This window comes from Siphateles boraxobius, unplaced genomic scaffold (assembly GCF_051911475.1).
Source record: "Siphateles boraxobius isolate OS27281-9 unplaced genomic scaffold, OSU_SipBor_1 65, whole genome shotgun sequence".
In the NCBI taxonomy this organism is placed as follows: Eukaryota; Metazoa; Chordata; class Actinopteri; order Cypriniformes; family Leuciscidae; genus Siphateles; species Siphateles boraxobius.
Genome location: NW_027509192.1, coordinates 21,183,050 through 21,205,544, shown reverse-complemented (window position 1 = coordinate 21,205,544; position 22,495 = coordinate 21,183,050). Strand labels below are relative to the sequence as shown.

General features: G+C 43.7%; 2 protein-coding genes across 2 annotated transcripts in view; one reads left to right on the top strand and one right to left on the bottom strand.

Moving 5' to 3' along the window:
* Positions 1 to 549: 549 nt before the first annotated feature.
* Positions 550 to 1,712, bottom strand: fibina (fin bud initiation factor a). Its single transcript, XM_077211434.1, has one exon. The coding sequence runs from the start codon at positions 1,539 to 1,541 to the stop codon at positions 930 to 932; it is 612 nt and encodes a 203-aa protein (XP_077067549.1). The 5' UTR covers positions 1,542 to 1,712; the 3' UTR covers positions 550 to 929.
* Positions 1,713 to 2,602: 890 nt separating this feature from the next.
* slc5a12 (solute carrier family 5 member 12) overlaps positions 2,603 to 22,495 on the top strand; it is a 46,656-nt gene continuing 26,763 nt past the window's right edge. Inside the window, exons 1-6 of the mRNA XM_077211447.1 lie at positions 2,603 to 2,975; positions 10,493 to 10,558; positions 10,663 to 10,714; positions 18,248 to 18,315; positions 21,231 to 21,385; positions 21,581 to 21,721. Coding sequence (XP_077067562.1) covers positions 2,622 to 2,975; positions 10,493 to 10,558; positions 10,663 to 10,714; positions 18,248 to 18,315; positions 21,231 to 21,385; positions 21,581 to 21,721 — 836 coding nt within the window. The 5' untranslated portion in view covers positions 2,603 to 2,621. The remainder of the gene's footprint in view (positions 2,976 to 10,492; positions 10,559 to 10,662; positions 10,715 to 18,247; positions 18,316 to 21,230; positions 21,386 to 21,580; positions 21,722 to 22,495) is intronic.

Sequence of the window (22,495 nt, the reverse complement as noted above, 5' to 3'; positions counted from 1 at the left end):
AGAGCAAATACAGAGGGGTGACTCTCCGATGAATGCTCGATCAACATAAAAAAGATGGCCGCCAACGGGTTTCGATTCTGACGCGCGTGACGCGCGTAAATTTCGCTTCAAACTTTTGTTTTTACGCGCGTCAGTTTCTCTCTTGACACGCGAATTAACACAAAGTGGTCAAGCGTCAAACTAGACGCGGTAGACGCGAATTTGACGCGCTATTCGCGTCCGGTGTAAACGCACAGTAAGCCTCCTCGGCTTTCATTGTCAACTGCGCTCGTTCCTGTTGTGTTTCCTAAAACTGGCAACCGCGTGGGCGTTGAGTCTGAGTAGGAGGGGGAGGGGGAAACAACGGTCTCCGATATTTTGAATTTGGACTGCAGTACCTATTTCGACCACTAGCTGTCATCTTACAGACTGCACCTTTAATCTTGTTTGCTTGCATGCGCAGAGACAAAAATTGCAAACGGGAAATATTCCGAAAATATTTTCAGAATTAAGACGTATTTTATGTATTTTATGTTTTTTTACATTTTTTACATTTTACAGAAACATCAAACATTTTTGGAGGTTTATTGAGGTTGTTGCACATTCAGAAAATAATCAGAACCAAACATAATTTTGTAGAAGTTATAAAAAAACTTTTTAAGCAGGCTATGACACTGAACTTTTGTATATGTGTTTTATATCCAGGAACCAAAAGAATGATGAACCCTTAATGAAGCATCGATTTTTTTTTTTTTTTACATTTAAAGAAACTCTAATCCAAAATGGTTTTCCACTATTGAATTTTACTTTATTTTTAAGAATGAAGGAACCTTCATTACTCAAAACCACAAAAAGAGTTTCATGCATGGGAAATTTAAGAGATCCAGAATTTAACAGAAATGCAATAACAACCCAACTTGGACTGTGGTCTGTACAGAATATCTGTGAGACTAAACATTCAGGTAGTCATTTTTCAGTCGGCTTAACCTCGACCCATGACTCCGAATGATCAGAGAGATGAGTTCATGTTTATCCTTGAGTCCGGAGGAGATGTCCAGAGTTTCCTGCAGGGTGTCCCTCACATTGTACATGGGGTTGATAAAGTTATTGGTGAACTCACTTTCCTCTCTTTGCTCCGTCTCCTGGCTTTGCTTGAATTTTGTCTCCAACTCCAGAAGGGATTTCTCCACGTTTGTAAATGCATCACTGATTTGCACAATCTCCCTCTTCAGGTATTTCGCGTAACTGTCCTCGCCGTCCAGGTCGTAGGAAATGCTCTTCCCAAGGCTCTCCAGAACGCGCGCTGCGTCTTCAATCTGTTGTTTAATGATGATAAAATCCTCTCGAATGAGCGAGTCCTGGTCTTCCTCCAGTGGACATGGTCTGCGGTCGATCCATTTGAAAAGCATCTGGCATTTCTCCGGGTCTTCGGTCTCCTCATAATCACCGTCCGGGACGAAGAAGTGGTGAAAAGTCCCGTTAGACATTTCAGGGAGCAAAGGTCCTGTGTAGACCGTACCACAGAGCGGCAATAAAAACAGACCAAGTGTGAAGGCTAACATGATAGATTCTGTCCACTCCGAAGGTCTGACTGACCTGACAGAGACGATGTCCACATCTGGAATTCTTCATATGAGTATGCGCACTAGAGGAGACGTCCATGGCTGTAATCTGAGTCCAACGCGCTTTTACGCGCTCTCAAATTACCTCACTGAGCAAATAAGCTCAGTGGAAAGAACACACAAAAAAAAAAAAAAAAAAAAAAAAGAGAGAGAGAGCTTTTAAACGTACTTTTTTACGTATGTGTAACTCTGTAATGAATAATTGGTTATATTATAATTTATAATTGATTGGTCATAAATAAACATTGTAATTTACATCGTAATTATATAGAGTGAATACAAGAGAGAAACTAATAAAAATCAGCATGAATTTACTTGATCCTTTGTGGGATGACTAATGGTCATAAAGTGTCCCACTTTACCTGTTTTCACAAACTATTCTATTCTATTCTATTCTATTCTATATTGGTCTCATTATACTTTTGAATGGATATTATGATCCCTCAATGCAAATGGATTTGAATCTGTTTGAAAATGTTTAACATTATCACATCTGTCAAAATTTGCAGCATTCAGCAATCTTTTTGCTTATGCAAACACTTTGTCAGCAGTGTGCAAGGATAAAATACACATCAGACAGTTTCACGGATGATAAAGCATTACAAACATCACTCAAGCACATAAGTTAATAAAGAAGTGAGATAATAATGAACCAAATGCTAAGCCAAGTAAAATATAACACATTTTTGAGTCACCATTACTGTCCTCCATATCCAAAAAAACAAATTGATTAATTTGATTAAATAAAACATGACGATAGATGGATAGATAGATAGATAGATAGATAGATAGATAGATAGATAGACAGACAGACAGACAGAGACCTGTGAGGAAATATAGTAATATAATGTGTGAGTAATATAATGACTAATAGACCCCTCGACCCATGTCTTCACTCATAAGCATTTTTAAACCTGTTAAAAACTCAATGATTAACATGATTAACATGTGAGGTGTTGAACTAGATATACTGGAGCCTAACTACCAGTTCGATCAGATTCTTTCTCAAACTTAAGAAACATGGAGCACAAAAGTCACACTGTGGGAACCTTCCAGGTTGGGGACTATGTGGTGTTTGCCCTTCTGTTTGTGGTCTCCTCAAGTATTGGGGTCTTCTTCGCCATCAAAGAGAGGAAAAAACCTTCATCTAAAGATTTTCTGGTTGGGGGCCGTCAGATGACTTGTGGGCCGGTGGCCCTTTCTCTCACCGCCAGCTTCATGTCTGCAGTGACAGTGATTGGGGCCCCATCAGATGTGTACAGATACGGGGCCTCTTATGTCATCTTTGGGGTCGCCTACACATTTGTGGTGTTTTTAACCGCGGAGCTTTTCCTGCCTGTGTTCTACAGATCAGGCATCACCAGTACATACGAGGTATGAATGTGCATTTCAAATTTGCTTTTGTCGTCAAAGATTACATGTGTTTCATATCGAGACAACTCTTACTCTTGAACTGAATTACGAGAATAATAATACACATACACTTAAAAATATTTAGGGCTAAATTTAAGATTTATGTATTTGTTTTGATTTGAATTGAACATAAAATTTCCATCTGGACTACAGTTTTAACATACAAAGTAATACAGTTAACATGGCATATTTGTAAATAATAGGCAAACTCAACTTGATATTTTGTAAATAATAAGTGAATATTGTTTGTTCCAAAACTAGCCATATTTTAGCCATGTTCATACATTTTTGACAGATTTCTGCTGATTCCAAGCAATTTGAATAAATGCATTAATTTAAAAAAAAAAACATTTATTTAAATAAAATAAAATTGATGCACATAGTTAATAATAAAATCAAATATGCCATGGATTTTGAGTGCAGAAATCTTACCTTTTTTATTTATATATGACTGACAAATATGTATCACATTAAGACGAGACACGGCAGGCAAAAACATAGTTTTTTTTTCACTGGTCAATTTTGAGATTAGGGATATTTGTCTTCAATAACATGTCTTCTTTCAGACTTGTGGTGAAAAAAAGTCCGAAATACACATTTAGGTCTTTATTTTACTACACTTTGTCTGTTTGCGTGTGCAGATTTCTCATAAATTCATCAAAAGTTGTCGTTATAAACCATCGCTCTGCTCTGCGATCGCGATCTGCACCCTCTCATCACACACACCGTTAGAAAGCTCTCTCTCTCCTGAACAACACTGCCGGATTTAAATATGGTAATTTCCTTTTTATCAGCAACCAATCGGGAAAGTAAAAAATGGTACTCTAAATGCGCAATCTCATTGGCTATTGCTAAATATTTAAAGCCCGTTTTCTCAAAATGACTATTCTCTCATACTCCAAGTCCGAAATCTCCACTTCAGTAGCACATATACACAAAACTTTCCAGTCTTGTACCTAGTTATATTATGAAGACATTTACAGAGGGATTTGTAAATATATTATTCCTAGCCTGATTTATATAACATTTTATTCCAAAAAACATGTGGAATTTTTTTTTTAAGGCTATTGGCAGTATATTCTGATTTACAGGAAAACAAAAGTAGATATCCATAAATCCCTCTGTATTTTTCCCCATCTAATATGAATCCATCCATTTCCCATTTCACAATGAAAAAATAATTTTGAACCTGGCTTTATCTAATAGCCTACTTAGATTTCGTTTTTTAAAATATATGCAAATTAGCACATATTTAATTAGATAATGTCTCATTTGCATATTTAAACACTAAATTACAGAAAACTTGTAATACATTTTTTTCTATTCTTACTGTAGTAATCCACTGGCAAAGTTTCATGGTGATATCTGCTAGTTAAAAAAATTACCCTATTCAATAGTGTCTCGCCTTAAAGGAAGAAACATTTTTGTCATTTACTCACCCTGTTGACGTTCCAAACCCATAATACTTTTGTTCTTCTTCTGAACACAAATGAGGATATTTTGATGAAATCTGAGAGCTTTCAGTCTCTCCATTGACAGCTATGCAACTACCCCTTTGACAATTCAAAAAGTTTGTAAAGAGATCGTAAAAATAACTAATCCAAATGAATAGAAATGTATCTGCAATTCAACTACATAAATCGTCTCGGTTACGTATGTAACCCTAGTTCCCTGATAGGGAACGAGACGCTGCGTCAAACGCTGCGGGAACGCCCCTGCGTTGTGCGTCATGAAGCACGTATGGAATCAGCCCAATGGAGAGATGAAACGTCATAGGCGGGTGACGTCATCGACCAGGAAACTATAAAGCACCCCAAAAACACAAGCGCATTAGCTTCTGATAGGCTTGAAGGAAGCGCTAACGGGAGTGCCGGGAGTATGGCGGAGCGACGCAGCGTCTCGTTCCCTATCAGGGAACTAGGGTTACATACGTAACCGAGACGTTCCCTTTCAAGGGAACTTCGAGCTGCGTCAAACGCTGCGGGAACGCGAATACCCACGTCGCCATAGGACCAAATGACCGTCATGTGAGACTAGCGCACAGAGGACGAGAGCACCTGTGCCCCAGGGGTAGAGCTTAAGTCTAGGTCATAGAACTTAATAAAAGTATGCGGTGAAGACCATCCAGCCGCATCACAAACATCACTCAGGGAAACCCCCGACAAAAGAGCTTTAGAAGCAGCCATACTCCTGGTAGAGTGAGCTCGGACAACCAAAGGTGAAGGCTGGCCAGCCGACTCATAAGCAAGTGAGATAGCCTCAACCACCCACTTGCTCATTCTCTGTTTAGACGCCGGACACCCTTTCCTGGGTGGCCCGAAACATACAAAAAGTTGTTCTGATTTCCTCCACAGGGCAGCTCTGTGGACATAAGCGTCTAATGCCCTAACAGGGCAGAGTGAATTAAGTTTCTCCTGGTCCGATGACATAAATGGAGGAGGACAGAAAGCCTGCAGAACCGTAGGTCTAACAATATTAGTAGGAACCTTAGGAACGTAACCTGGTCTAGGATGCAGAAAAGCTTTAACCATGCCAGGTGCAAATTCCAGGCACGAGGGTGAAACCGACAGAGCCTGCAAATCTCCGATTCTTTTTAGTGAAGAGATAGCAAGCAAAAAGATAGTCTTAAAAGTGAGAAACTTCTCGGGAACTTCTTCGATAGGTTCAAAAGGAGCTAGGGAAAGACCTTCTAATACAATGGCCAGATCCCAAGTCGGCACCCTCGTACGAACTGCTGGCCTCAGCCTCAAAGTGCCACGGAGGAAACGAGTTATAAGCGGGTGTCTCCCAAGAGAAACTCCACTGAAAGGGACGTGGTAAGCAGCTAGTGCCGCCACATACACCTTTAGTGTGGAGGGGGATAACCCTGTGGAGAAGCGCTCCTGCAGGAATTCCAGCACTGCACCCACTGGGCAGTTAACTGGGTCCTGCAGGTGTTCTCCACACCAAGAAGTGAAAAGTTTCCACTTCAAGGCATAAAGCTTCCTCGTGGATGGAGCTCTGGAGTTAAGAATGGTCTCAACAACCTCGGTTGAGAGACCGGAGTCTATGAGCTGGGCCCCCTCAGAGGCCAAGCCCACAGTTTCCACAATTCTGGGCGGGGGTGAAGTATCGTGCCCCCCGCCTGGGAGAGTAGATCCCTCCTGACCGGGAGCTCCAAAGGAGAACCGTCCAGGAGAGAAATCAGGTCCGCAAACCATACTCGGGCCGGCCAGAACGGGGCTACTAGTAGTAGACTGACCCCGTCCCGGCGGACCCTCTCCAGAACTCCTGGTAACAGAGCAATCGGGGGAAAGGCGTACAGACGTGACCTCGGCCACGGCTGCACCATAGCATCCAACCCCAGGGGGGCTGGAAGAGTGATGGAGAACCACCGATGACAATGAGTGGTCTCCTTGGAAGCGAATAGGTCCACCTCGGCGCGACCGAAACTCAACCAAAGGAGCTCCACCACCTCGGGGTGGAGTCTCCATTCCCCTGGCCTCGGCCCCTGCCTCGACAGGGAGTCTGCTACCACATTCAAATACCCAGGGAGATACATTGCTCTCAGAGATAGTAGCTTCCCTTGGGACCACAGGAGGATCTGACGGGCCAACTTGTAAAGCCGGCGAGACCGCAGGCCCCCCTGATGATTTATATAAGAGACCACCGACGTGTTGTCTGATTGAACTAACACATGATGGCCTCTCAGGTCTGTTAGGAAGTGTTTCAGAGCCTGAAACACAGCCAACATCTCTAGACAATTTATGTGCCACGAAAGATGATGATCCTGCCACAGACCTTGGGCTGGGCGACCACTCATGACCGCCCCCCACCCTGTGAGGGAAGCATCCGTCGTTAGCGTTATGCGACGACAAAGAGCCCCCAGCACAGGACCTTTGGATAGGAACCAAGTTTCTCTCCACATGACCAGAGCACGAAGGCAGCGCCGCGTGACTTTGAACGTGCGGAGCGGATTTCCCCTCGGGGAGAATCCCTTGGTCCTGAGCCACCACTGTAGCGGTCTCATGTACAACAGGCCGCAAGGTATAACGTTGGACGCTGCTGCCATCAGACCCAACAGTCTCTGAAACTGCTTGACAGTGAGTAGCTGGCCTAGCTTCACTTGTTTCACAGCTGAGAGAATCGAAGCGATGCGGGTCGGAGAGAGTCGCGCCCGCACCGATACCGAATCCCAAACGACACCCAGAAAAGTGGTCTTCTGGGAAGGAGATAATACACTTTTCTTTGCGTTCAGCCTCAACCCCAACTTTCTGATATGAGCGAGGACGACATCTCGATGCCGAACCGCCATCTGCTCGGTCTGAGCTAAAATCAACCAATCGTCGATGTAATTGAGAATACGAATGCCCTGAAGCCTCAGAGGCACTAGTGCTGCATCCATGCATTTCGTGAAAGTGCGGGGAGATAAAGCTAGGCCAAACGGAAGAACCTTGTACTGGTACGCCTCGCCCCCGAAGGCGAACCTCAGGAACTTCCTGTGTTGTGGAAGGATGGACACATGGAAGTATGCGTCCTTCAGATCTATCGTGACAAACCAGTCCTCGGACCTGATTTGAGACACGATCTGCTTGATAGTGAGCATCTTGAATTTTAGCTTCCCTACCGAGCGATTCAATATGCGCAGGTCTAAAATTGGACGCAACCCCCCATCCTTCTTTGGAACGATGAAATATCGGCTGTAATAACCTGACTCCAAACTGGGAGGAGGAACCCGTTCTATAGCCTCTTTTTGAAGGAGCGTTTTCACCTCTTGTTCCAATACCAGAGCCTGCTCGGGGCCCACCACTGTGTGCAGAACCCCTCTGAATTTTGGTGGACGACACCTGAACTGGATAGCATAACCCTTTTCTACTGTCTGCAGGACCCAATGAGATATTTTTGGAAGGCTTTTCCACTCTGCCAGAAATTCTACTAAGGGTACCAGCCTCTCGAGACTGGCCTCTGGTGTAACTTGAGCAGCAGACGCAGCGCCCTGTAACGGCGCACCGGCAGGGAACAACTGGTCTGACCGCTCTGAGACCCTCCTCAGAGGGAGCGAGCGTCCCTCGGGAAAGCGCTCGCTGGGATCGTCTGTGCCCCGGCATAAAGGCGGGGTTGGCAGAACGAGCCCCTGAGGGCACCGAGGAGGAATGGGCACCGTAAAAAGAGGTGAACACCTTTCCGCCTCGGTGGGGACCACCCTCAGCATCCTGAACGGCTTGGCGTCAGGACTTCTTCTTAGCCGAAGCCTTCTTAGCCAATATAACTGTCCTCAGATCAGTTCTACTGGGAGAAGGCTTCGGCTGAGAGTGTCGCGGCTGAGCCCACTGTCCAGCAGGGGGAGCACGAGACGCGACACTCTGCCTCTGCTGCGCTCTATGTGATGAGCTCGAAGACGGCCGGGGCTGCTCCCGCCCAGCAGCCCCAGGGACATGAACTTTAAGGGGAAGAAACTTTTTAAAAGCTGCAGTTTGTTTCTTTTCTTCTTGGAATTTATCGATAACTGAATTCACAGCATCACCAAACAACCCCATGGGAGAAAGAGGAGCATCTAAAAGAAAAGCTTTTTCTCTCTCTTTAATATTAGTCTGATTTAACCACAAATGTCTTTCTGCGGCCACCAGAGCTGCCATAGAACGACCCATTAATTTGGCCGATTCTCTGGTGGCACGCAGGGATAAATCAGCAGCCTGACGCAGTTCACGAACTACGTCAGTACTGACCTCCTCACTCTCACTCATGTCCCTTAGCAGATCAGCCTGGTATGCCTGCAAGATTGACATAGTATGCAGACATGACGCAGCCTGACCTGCTGCCGAATATGCTTTACCCACTAAAGCCGAAGTGTTTCTTAAAGGCTTGGTGGGTAATGCCGGTGCCTTAAAAGATGATGCTGCTTCGGGGGAGAGATGGCTCGCAAGCGTCTCTTCCACACGAGGCAAAGCACCATAACCATGAGCCTTGGCTCCCATAATATTAGCGTATGTTGAAGTCTGGGGACTAAACACTCTATATGACACCGGTTTTCTCCATGATTTCGACACCTCGGTGTGGAGATCATGGAAAAACGGCAGGCACCGGCGTGGAGGCTGCACACGTGACGGCAAAAATCTCTCATCCAACTTTGATTTAGAAACAGACTCCTGTCTAGTCACTGGCCATTCAATATTAAGTTTTTCAACAGCTCTTGTTAACACCTCCATAAGCTCATCACTCTTAGGAGTGTGGGGTGGCGAATCCTCCACATCTCCCTCAACACTAACAACATCAAGTTCCTCAGAACTGGATAGCTGCAGCATTGGTGCCTCAGCCCGAGCGGAAGAAACCGCAGCGCGTGCTTCCGAACCCGGGACTGAGGCACTGGATCTCACAGGTGAAGGGAGAGATAAGGCAGAGCCCGTCTCAAACCCCGCTGTGAGATCCATCTGCGATCCCCACGATAAGCGCCGCCGCTCTGCCTCGGCAGAAGCGGGACCCGAACCGCGGGGAGCGCGCACCGAACCGCTCTCCTCAAAGAGCGACCGGCGGGAGCGGAGCGTCCTTAACGGCAAACGCTCGCAATGCTCACAGTCTGCTCCCTCGAGAGCAAACTGGGCATGCTGAACTCCCAAACAAACAACACAAAGATCATGTGTATCCCCGCTCGTTAAATAACGCGAGCAGGGAGGAACACACTTTCTAAACTGCTGTTCGTCCGCCATAATCTCTCAATATATATATATATAGGGATAAATTGTTTGTGTGGTGCAGGGTATGTAAGACAGACAATATCACACAGGGACAGATTCACATGTAGCGCGACTGAAAGCACAGAAGCTAATGCGCTTGTGTTTTTGGGGTGCTTTATAGTTTCCTGGTCGATGACGTCACCCGCCTATGACGTTTCATCTCTCCATTGGGCTGATTCCATACGTGCTTCATGACGCACAACGCAGGGGCGTTCCCGCAGCGTTTGACGCAGCTCGAAGTTCCCTTGAAAGGGAACTTAAATTTAGACCTTTATATTTTTTGTAGTGTGCCTTTTTATACTACACTGTAATAATATTTTGTCAATAATCTCAAAATGTTTAAAATGTACTTTGTTTTGTCAAATATAATTAGTAAAATACTATATTAGTTTTGTCAATCATACTGACATTGGCTTACACAAATGAAAAATAAATATTTATTTTATTTTTATTTTATTAGTAGTATATTTAATACTTTTATGTCACATTTTTACTTTTTACAATACATTAATATTACATGATCACATTATAGCGTAATATATTAATATTACCATATTCAAATAAAAAATATAGCAAATGTCTACTACAAGACAGAAATGAAGTACTGAGTTGGGATGATCTCTGTCAGGTGTGAGGTTGGCCAGATGTTACTAGGCTCTTGGAGGTCATGACTTTTAGTAATAAATCCTGTGTCAGCTGTAGTTATGTAAGTTAGGGCCCAGCATGATACTTATTTGATCTGATTTGTAATTTTTCTTTTTCTCACAGTATTTGGAATTGCGTTTTGGTAAGCTTGTTCGTTTTTCAGCCACTCTAATTTATATAATTCAAACGGTGAGTGTGATTCAATGTTCATACACTTAAAATGCATATTATGTAGTTTGTTGTTTGGTTTTTGACAAATTTTTATGCTGATTGTTCTATTGTTAACTCCTCAGATTCTGTACACTGGTGTGGTAGTTTATGCCCCTGCTTTAGCTCTGAATCAAGGTTAGTCTGCATTCATCACAAAGAAATAAAATACCTTGACATGAACCTGACATGAACCTGAGTGGGTTGTTAAAAAAAATGCTTGAGATGCTTTAGGAGAATGTTTTTGTGAATGGATTTCCCTTGTGAAAAAGAAGTGCACTGAATTGTATTGAATGTGCACTTGTAGTCAAGTCAAGTCAAGTCACCTTTATTTGTATAGCACTTTTTACAATAAAGACGGTTTCAAATCAGCTTCACAGAGATAACAGGAAAATAATGTTGTAATAATATTGTTAAATATAAAATTAAATGTCCCCAACTAAGCAAGCCAAAAGCCAATGGTGACAAAGGTGAAGAAAGGCGAAAAAGGCGACAGTGACAGGAACCAAAACTCCATCAGGAGACAGAATGGAGAAAAAAAAACCTTGGGTGAACCCAAGCTCAAATATAGTGTTCTTCAAATCTTAAATGTATGTATATATAAAAAAATAAAAAAATTATATTAATGAAATAAAATTCCACTGAGGTGTACTTAATGAGAGTCAACTTTCATGTTCCTTAATATGAATTATGCGCGTCAGCAGCTCACATTCAGAAAAAAAACTCCTGTGAGGTCGTCATGCGTCATGACGTCATGACGTCCCTCAGGGCTTTTAGCTCAAAAATGTGCAGATTTGGAGAAATATTAGATAGATTCTCATAGGTTTACATCAGAATTATATAGACAGGAATAATATTTATTGAATTTATACCAAAATTGGCCGATGTAATCATTATGAGCGCTGAATACTCTGATGCACTGTGCTTTCAATCCATACTGGCAGCCTGAGGGCGCCGTGTGCAAATGCTGTCCATATATGGAACACATGAAGAAGTGCTATTATCATGTGACATCGCAGGAACTCCCTGGCACATACAAAGCTTCCAGAGATCGCTGTAACATGCAGATAAAGACGTTTTGAAGACAATAAACATGATTGCAATGATATTTGGTTTACCTGTGTTCTTCGAGCCATGTCAGGTATTTCCATAATAATACATTATATTTATAATGTAATGCAAATCGATATAGACTTTATCATTGTGCAGAATACTATAAAATAATGTATTTACTGTCTGAATTTTTTTATCTGAAGCCAATTCAGATCACAGAAGTTTATTTAAAACACTCGACTTGCCCTATAAAGTAAGTTTGGAGAACAAACATGGTTTTAATCTCATAAATTGTCGTGTATTGATGGTGTGCTAAGCTAACATGCTAGCTAGCCCTCAGATGCACCTGCCACCTAGCTGTTATTTTTATGAATTTTTCTAAATAGGAATGCTAACTGAAATGTTTCTTTTTTTAAAGAAGGTCATTTGATACAGTTTCAAATGTGAACCGAGAACTTTGAAAAAAGAAATTAGGGATTGAAACAGTGTGAATAGCCAGTCGTTAGTAATTATAATGAAGACAAAAGAAAAACATATTTAGAGGCATAAACAGGCCGGAGAGGTGTGAATGTGTGCAGGGGAGACTGAGACTGAATGGGGCTCGTTTGCACCACAAAACAATAGAGACAATAGACTGAATAGATGCTTAGAACATGAAAATAAACATCAGTTTGGCACATTACTCGAGCATCTCGAGAATCTGGGTCTCACAGTCAATGGGGCGAAGAGCTAGCTGTCTCCCAGCCAGAAAATTTATTTTCTGGGAACAGTGCTGGACTCGCTGTCCATGACAGCGCGTCTGTCGCCAGAGCGCGAACTGGACATTCAGCACGCCGTGAAATCCTTCAGCTGCGGCTCGATAGTCCAGCTCAAAAGGTTTCAGAAAATTCTGGTCCTCATGGCCTCAGAAGCTTCAGTGCTCCAGCTGGGTCTGCTTCGCATGCGCCCACTGCAGCTGTGGCTGAAAGCACGAGTTCCGCCCAGGGCATGGACCACTAGTCGGTTTCGCCTCCGGGTCAATCTGAAATGCGTTTCAGCTTTGGAACCTTGGAAGATAACCGGCTGGTATCAGTCAGGTGTGAGTCTGGGGACTCCCTCGAGTGTGAAGGTGGTGTCCACGGACGCCTCCACCTCGGGATGGGGAGCGCTGCTCGAGGGCAGACCGTTCTTTGGCCAGTGGTCAGAACGGGAAAAGCTCCTACACATAAACTGTCTGGAGATGATGGCAGTCGACAACGCGCCACGGCGCTTCTGTCCCCAGATAGAGGGTCACCACGTCTTGGTCCATGGACTTCGTAAATGTACGGAGTGCCAGGGACAGGCCGAACAGCAGGACTTTGTATTGGTATGCCTGGCCCTCGAAGGCGAATCTCAAGAATCGCCTGTGATGTGACGCTATTTTTATTTGAAAATAGGCGTCTTTCAGATCTATTGACATAAACCAGTCCTCCTGGCGAACTTCAGCACCCACTTCGATACCCCGGGGAGCTTTGCCCACGCATCTGCATGAAAGGCTAGAGGTAGAATGAAATCTGGGCTCTGGGCGCGGCATAGCGGCGGCCGGAGAGCTCCGGTGTGTTGAGAAATAGACACTGTGTTTGCAGTGTGCGAGGCGGGGGGAGCGCTGATCACAGCGGGCAGCCCGACCGCGCTCAGCTTCTCTCTGACAGGTTGTGGAGAGAAGGCGAGCAGGACGAGCCCCGTTGGGTTCGGCATGTCTGTGAGGGAATGTGGGCACGGGATAGTGGGCACACTCACTGCACTGAGAACACTGTCGGCTCGCGCCGACTGAAAATGTGTTGGTTTCGTTTTTACAGAAACCGTGGGACATGCTTCGTGTATTGTTTGTGGGCACTGTGTTGTGGGCACGTACACTACATTTATTGCACAATCGACATGAGTCGATTTTATTTGTGCTAGCCCTGTATTGTGGCGGGCTGTGTCTGCGTGTGGGAATGGCCACTGAGACGTGGGCATTCTTGGAACACTCATAACACCATCGGCCGTGGCCGGAACACCAGAAAATACACTCTTTATTGGATTTATATGGGTAGCCGTAAAAACGGCTTTTGTGTGCAGGGAAGCGGGCAAATGGACCGGCTTGTTTGCTGCTAAATACGCTGGAACAGTCACATTGCATGGAACTGGACGAGCGAAACGTTTCGGTGAAAATCCGGCCGCAGCGGGATTTGAACACCGTCCTTTCCTAGAGAGGCTAGGAAGGCTTTGAGACCTCGGGCTTGATTTCGATCCTCGGCCGGGGCCCGGGCTGCGGGGGGCGGCGTCCAGCAGAGCGAGAGCGCGGTCTCTGTTCTCGAGTGCTGGCGGCGTTGAGAAGCGGCGGCAACGGGTGTCGCAGGTTGCAGCTGGGAGCTCCGGGAAGACGGCTGTTTAGAGCGACCTGCTGCGGAACTAGAGCGCTTCGGAAGGAAGTGCTTCGCCTGCGATGTCTTTTGAACATCTTGGAACCTGTCCGCGAAATCTTTGACGGCAGATCCGAAGAGGCCAGCTGAGGAAATGGGCGCGTCGAGGAATACAGAGCGCTCCGCTTCAGTCATTTCAGACAGCGTCAACCACAGATGTCTCTCAGCCACGGTGAGAGAGGCCATGTTCCACCCAATGGCCTTTGCAGCTGATTTTGTAGCGTGTAGAGCCAGGTCTGTAGCGCTCCGCAAATCCGCAATGCTGATCGACCCATCGCCTTCCTCGTCCATTTTTCGGAGAAGGTCGGCCTGGAAGATCTGCAAGATGGCCATCGTGTGTAGTGCTGATGCGGCTTGCCCAGCGTCAGCGTATGCGCGACCGTGCATGGCTGACGTCACTCGGAAGGCTTTAGATGGTAGAGCCGTCTGCGCTCGCCGTCCAGCGGAGGGCGGGCAAAAATGGGAAGCTACCGCTGCTTCCACTGGGGGAAGAGAAAGGTATCCTTTGTCTTTCGCACCGTCCACAGCGGAGAATGCAGCCGAGACAGAGGTACGCACCCTGGCCGAGAGGGGGGCGCCCCAGGACCTTGCGACTTCTTTGTGAAGCTCAGGAAGAAAAGGCGCGGGCCTGGATTGTGACGGCGCGTGGTCCTTCTTGAGGAAGCATCCGCCCAGTCGGTTGCGCGCAGGCTGCGCGGGCGCCTCCCAGTTGAGGCCGAGGTTGTCTACGGCTTGAGAGAGCAGACGCATCAGCTCCGATTCAATGCTGGATCGTTTCCCAGAAGGCTCGCGGATAGCAGAGGGGAGGTCCACAGAGCTCGCCCAATCCGCACTATCCGACGCCAGGATAGAACAGGCCTCGGCTGTTTTGTCGACCTCAATGGCGGAAGCGGCGGCGAAGGCGGCCGCTGTCCGTCGGGGAGGGACTCGAGCGATGTCGGCGAAGCTGGCGGGCGAACCGGCGAGCTCTGGCGGGCAGGAGAAGGCTCGGGGCCGCGCTGGGCACGCCGCTTCTTACGGCGCGGCACTACAGCGGGTTGAAGTGCAGGCTCTGAGAATGATGCCAGGCGAGTCCTCAGAGTCACCATCGGCAGTAGCTCACAGTGAGGGCATCCACCGTCGACAAGAGCGAGAGCCGCATGATCCTCACCCAGGCAGGAAACGCAGATGACATGGCGATCCTCTTCACTGAGCGTGGCTCGGCACGAGCCGCAGGATCTATGCATCTTGAAAAAGACGCAGCTCTTTCATGAGAGAGGGAGAGACAGTGAAAAAATGTGTGTCGCAGCGGCGAACACACACACACACTTGAAAAGGATATGACGCCGGAAAGCGTAGCAGGTACGGCGGCTAAAGGCGGCGATGCCAGCGACTTCAGACTCAAAGGCTCGTCCCGCTGCGTGCTTTCTCTCAGACGTCGTGGCTTCTCACTCCGGATCCAGCGATGCGTGATGCTTCGCTGAAGAGATGAAAATGAGTGTACCAGCCTAATCGAGCTATATTTATAGACCACGCCTTTTCTGGTGGGACGTGACGAAGTGGGCGCGAAATGCCCCCATTGGATATGTGTCGAGCTTTGCAACGAGCAGACTGGGGACCAGCCCGCAGCGGCCTGGTGGCAGTGATATCACACCGGGGCCGGATCATCTTGAAGGCCTCCGTCTGCTTTTGGACTGCCAAGACCTGTGGGGCAAAGTCCTTGAAGAGGCCACCTTGTGAGATGGGGGCATCAAGAAAGCGGACTTTGTCGGCATCCCTCATCTCTGCAGGGTTTAGCCAGGGATGGCGTTCCTTGGCCACCAAGGTGGACATTGTCTGGCCGAGGGCCCGTGCCATGACTTGCGCAGTTCTTGCATCAACCCTGGCTCAGAACTACTCTCTTGTAGTTATTTGAGTGCTTTTGCCTTATGGACTTGCAGGATGGAAATCGCATGGTTTTGAAAGTTCTGGAAGCTGCCTTTCTAGCAACACTGCAAGCCTTAGCAGAGCTAGGGCTGCCATCGTCTTACAGGCCTTGGACAGGAGACGTGGCCGGTTTCACCGCAATTGCACGCTCTACTTGGGGAATCTCCACGTAACCCCTGGCAGCCACACCATTGAGGGTAGTGAGAGTGGAACAGGCTGTGAAGCGGCTTTGGGCAGTAAAATGTGCCCTCCACTACTTCTGAACCTCCTCGTGCACTTCCGGGAAGAAAGGCACTGGGGTTCGCCGTGGCTGTGAACCGTGTGCCACACTCAGGAACCACTTATCCAGCCGCAAGCACTCAGGACAAGGTGGCGCTGGTTCAGCAGAGGGGACTCTTGCCTTCACGAAGAAGGAGAGTCACAACTGCAAAGCCGACATGGTTATGCTCTCGCAGTGACAACATGAACCATCCATGAATGCCATCTCAGCACGCTCACGGACCAGACATGTGAGACAGCAATTATGGTCTTCAGATGAGGACAGGAAATGACCACAAGGACGAAAAAGTATTTTTGAAAAGACACTCGCCAACCGTGTTTGCTCTTTTAGTGCTACCGTCTTATATACCCTTATGTGCGGGGGAGTGGCTTGGCTTGCAATGCATTTTGATAAAACTTAGTGTTGATTCGTGGTCCCGAGTGAGACGCCATTTGTATGTTGACAATGTTGTAGTGACTTACAGATATGGAATGAGACATTTATGAGCCAATTTGTTTTTGTTTTTTTTGTAGGCTGGTCATTTTTGACCGGGAACACCACAAGTGTGACTTTGTTCCAGTTTGTACAAAATAAAAGCATTTCAAAACAAACTTCCTCGATAAACATTACAGCACACTAGTGGGATAAACAGTGCAACTTTTTTCAATATTTTGTTTCATAAGCTTAGATCAATGAGGCCTACGATCAATCAGTTTAGAAAATAAATGTAAAACCTATCCTATTTAAAAGAAAACAAGTTGACTAAAAGCTTGAATCCAATGTTTGGCAATGATATAGCATAACGAGCAGTTTACAAGCAATATTTAAAAGGCTGGTCATTTTTTCAACAGCATAAGAGTTGAACAGAGAAAATCACCTACAATTCTCTCAATTTCTGTCATTTTTTTATGTGGAACATGAGAAATTTAGGGAAAATAATCTCTATAAAGAACAAGCTTCATAAAGAACGAAAAACAGACAAAAATTTTCTTCTGACAAAAACCTTTTAAGGTTATTCCCAATAAAGTATGGTTCACTAAATACTTAAAGGGGAACTTGGCAACTATTTCAACTTAATAAAACCTTTTAGAAATCATTTGGATGGTTAAGTAACCTGTTCCGGTGAAAATGGTGACTTTCCCCGCTCCCCCCAACATTCCCAGGTGGAAAACCAACCTTGCAGCATGGGGACTAACGTCCCGGTAAATTGGAAATAGGAAGTGAGATACATGAACTGCTTTACAGCAATTCGATATAAACATACACGCCCCCCTCAATGTGTATGATCTATTACCCACCTCGGTAGACATAGCTCCACATGATAAAGTTGGCCGGCTCCGATAATAACAAATGCACATGAGCAGCGGTAGAAAGGGGGAGGAGGGTGCCGCAAGTGAGTTTTTTTACACAGTGTTGTGAAATATACGCCCCACAGCTGTAGGGGGAGCTCGTTGAGAAAACATGTTCCCCTTCAATATAAAAGTGCTTATGCAGTTCCAGACAGACTTTACCATTTTGACCAGTAGGTACAGTTGATGCAGTTTAATAAAGTGTATATACAGTTAAATTAGACTATCTTTACTGTATGTTTATTGTGACTTTTTATTTTGTTTTTTGTTTCTCAACTTTTTTTAATTCAAGCACTCTCAATTGAGTCACTAGGGGGTCGAGCTCCACCCCATTGTTCAAATCCTATCTAAGCTTATATATACCCCTAGCACTTCTGTTGTAATAAAAATAAATACACTTTAAACAAATACTAAGTTTAATATTGTATATATCAATTTTATATGTTTGTTTGCTTGTTTATTTGTTAATTTATTTTGCATTTTAATGAAGATTATGTTAACTGAATTTAAATAATTTCAGACTAATTTGGTCATCCCTGGAGGTTTGCTGAGGCCCCCTTGTGGGTCCCTGCCTCCTGGTTGATGATTTATATTAAATTCAGCTCTACATTTAGGAGTTATTCATGCAGAATATCATGTATATACATATATATATATATCCTTTGTATTCTTTACCCATCAGTGACAGGATTTGATCTTTGGGGATCCATATTTGCCACTGGCATTGTCTGCACTTTTTACTGCACATTGGTGAGTTTTGAATTAAGATTTGAACTGACTTGATTATGATTGTAGTTATGATTATTATTTTCGATTATAATTGTGATGGTGATGTGATTATGACTGTAATTGATATTAATTGTGATAACGATTGAGTGTGATTGATATTATATTGGTTATCATTATGATTACTATACTATTTATAGTCCAATAGGACTATGAACAGGACTAAGGACACTTAATATGTATGTTAAGTGAACTATGCTATCTTTGTTTGTGAAGGAGCAATCATCATACAATGCAACAATATCCAGGATATATCATCTCAGTTACGTATGTAACCCTCATTCCCTGAAGGAGGGAATGAAGACGTTACGTCAGACATGATCTGAAGAATTGGGATCCAGCCTGAGAGCCCAATCACATTCGAGTGTTACTGAGCCAATGCACATTGGCATGCTAGATTTGCATCTTACGCTATGCAGATGCAATGTACATTCAGATTTTTGCTGAGGAGCCGAGCAGATAATCCGGCCCTCTGCAGTGGTACAGTAATTGTATTGCGATGGGACGTAACGTCTCCGTTCCCTCCTTTAGGGAACGAAGGTTACATACGTTACCGAGACGTTCCCTATCAGTCAGTCACTTTCAACATTACGTCAGATGTGATCACGGACACTGACTTGGCGGGTTAGCCCTCACTGTGATCCTCAGGTCACCCTGGCTATTCACCAAAGTAGCCCTCTTCCTTTCAGAAGAGGAGTTAGATCGGGAGGATAGACTAGGGGACTCCACCTCGTCTGAAGTACTTGAGGCTCGATTGCAACACCATGATGGTCATCTTCCTGCAGTGGGTACATGTATCATCCACGAAAGCTAGCTCAATGTGCATGATGCCCAGACATGTGAGGCAACGATCTTGACTGTCAGCCACCGCTACTCTCAGCCTCAGACATCATGGGCACAGACCATTGGCTGAACATCTGATGTATATGGCGCAAAACAATCTGATTGGTTGCGTTAAATGTTAGTCAAACGTCCACTTGGGCCGCTACTTGGCCAAGAAAAGTGATGTCAGTCTGAAGGTCTGGCTTCTTTTTAAATTTAAATTTACAAATAATTTTTCACATATTTTACATTATTACAGCACCTCTCTCACCAGTCTGGCCCGAACACGCCATGTAGTTCCTGTTTCGATGAAGCCCCTCCTTCCGAAATATGAAATGTGCTATGAATGGTTAGCTGGCCCAGTGTGTTGTGATTAGCATGTTGGGGAAATGTCACGCCCCTTACCATAACCGCGAGTTTCATCTGCTCAGGTGGAAATATTAAAGATGGCTTACATTTCAAACCCATTCAAGTCTGATTGAAAAGAATGCTAAAAAAAATAAGATCATGCAGAACAGACTTCGTACTCGGACTTTGCAAGCATGGATTTCACAAGATGTTTCTGAGTGGTATGTTTTTTTTGTAATTTTCTTATACATTTTAGATACAATGTTCTACACCATTTAATGATGATATTTGTCAGAAAACTATGGTAATACAAACAGGAATCGATCACAAAACCATGGTTAATTTTCCTAAGGGGCGGCAAACTTACAAAAGCGAGAGCTTACAAACGCTACAGTAAACACTATATCAACATTAATGTTGGCTAGCAGGTGAGCGGAGGCAAAAAGCTTTGCCCTTTGTTTACATCGTTGCAACAACTTAAAACTTATAATTGGAACTGTTAATAGAAAGCACAACTACAAATAATAAGGCATACTTACAAGTTAATAAGACATACTTACAAACAAAAGAGTGTCCCGACAAAGTGTGATACTGTAGAGGACTTCGAACAGCAGTTCTGTTACCTAGTCACTCTTCAAGGACTACTAGTGATCTGGACCATTATTTTAAAGTGAAAAAGATGTTTAAACTCAAATTAGTATACTCATTAGTCCTGAATTACTTCCTGCATAGTAACTTATTAATGACGGACCATTATTCTAAAGTATTACCAAAACATCTTCTATCATGTGTCATTATATTTATTGAGTTGGTTTATGCGTTTTTTGTTTTGCGCTTCAGAAATGTTGTAAATGATGTAATTTCCGGTAAGCAAACAAAGAACAGTGTGCTTCGATGCTCCCTGGTTATTTGGTGCATTGTGGGATTTTTCAGGGAATAAATGTTACAGTGCAGTGGAAGGATTTTGGGATTGAAACAGCCTTAAAAATGGCAGACTACCTGATCAGTGCCCTGACTACTGAACTAGGGTGCTGATTAAGACACACCTCCAGGAACAGGATTGGGCACCCCTGCTATAGGCTATCAGTAACTGCATAATTCTTTCATGCTGCAATGCATGTTGGCAACTCATGAACCCCGAACATTTCAGCAATATTGTCCAAACTATGACTAGTTTGACTAGTTGGGACATTTGTTGGAATCCTGTTGGTCTAACATGGGTCTTTATATAAAGTATAAGTAGTTCAAGTAGTTCATATTTCTTAATATTTGTGACTTAAGGTTTTGTAAACTGGAAAATAAGTTGATTTTTTTACAGTGTTGTTTTGTCAATGAAAATAAAGTAAAGCGATCACTTTAAATTGTGTGTTTGTTTGGTTGTGATGAGGAAAATAAATCAAGGACAATTGTGTCTTCCGACATGACTAAATTGTCTATATAAAATTAAATGTATAGACAATAAAAATGAAAAGTATCAGTTCCTACACTCTATTAATATGTCAGCATCATACCTAGAAATTATAATCTGTTTCATGAGAAAACATGAACTGTTTGAACTAACTTGTGAAATGTTTGACCGTTGAAATATTATTGTATATTTAAACCTTGGAGAAATGTTTAAAGTCTTGTGAATGGGGCATTCAGATGGACTCAGTGGCTGGTGATCAGACAGAAACAGGAGAAACAGTGCCAGTGTGTGTGTGTTTTAGGGTGGATTGAAGGCTGTGGTCTGGACAGATGCCTTCCAGATGGTGGTGATGGTGGTCGGGTTCCTCACTGTTCTGATCCAGGGAGCGAATAGAGCTGGGGGGATTGAGACTGTTTGGAGCAAAGCTCACACAGGAGGCAGAATAGAAGTCTTTGAGTATGTACGAGCTCAGACACTCAATACACCGGTTATACTTCATAAATAAGAATGCACTTTATTTAATTTTAGATGTATTATTATTACCTGTCATTATTGATTTATTCTTTATACATTGTTTACCAACATCAATGAGTAAATTTGAATATGATACTTTGTAACAGGTTAAAATACTTTTGTGCACAATTTCTCCAGCTTTGATGTCAATCCTCTAAGGCGACACACGTTCTGGACTCTCACTGTAGGGGGCACCTTCACGTGGTTGGGTATCTATGGGGTAAATCAGTCAACGATCCAGAGATGCATCTCTTGCAAAACAGAAAGTCACGCACGCTGGTGAGCTCCCATTATATGTAACTTTCCATAATATTCCCAAAATCTGGGAATATTATGGAAAAATCTCATTTTAATTAAAAAAATAAATAAATATTGCCATTTTGCAAATCGATGTGTTTAATCATTAACAGTGGTGAAAATTAGTTCATTATATAATGACATATTTTGTGAAATTTGTATTTTCCTTTATAAATGTTTTACTTTAATGTTCTTGTAACTTAAACATTATAACTACATCAAAGTCATGTATGAACTGATCAAATATATACCTTAAATGCAATGTAAGTCACTTTGGATAAAAACATCTTCCACCTTGCTAGATGCTCTTGAATATGTATTAACCCTCTGGTGCTGCTCGTGTGGTGGTCATAAATGACTGATTTTTTAAATTGTTTTTTATTTCAATAAAATGAAAGCATTATGTTTTAGTTCAATAATGTTTGTTATTTAATATTTTCTATTTTAAGGGATTTTATGTAATGAAATTATATTTATGGAATAGTTATGATCCATGTATTATCTGTTAACCACTTTTTAAAGCATAGGCCTGAAAAGGACATTTCCAACTTAAAGTGTTGTAAATCTTGAATGGTTTGGAGCACAGAAGATTGGTTCCCTTTCTAAATAAGACACTTGGATTAGATTATTGCTGAAGTGAAAGTAAAAAAAAAGTGAAACCAAAAACGTTATAGAATTTTAAGTTTATTATTATGAAAAACTATTTTTACATTTTATATTGAAATATCTATTTTTCAAAACATGTTTTACTCTAAA

What these genes read in the sequence shown, in the direction of transcription:
- fibina (XM_077211434.1), bottom strand. Translation starts at nt 1,541, where the DNA reads ATGTTAGCCTTCACACTTGGTCTGTTTTTATTGCCGCTCTGTGGTACG.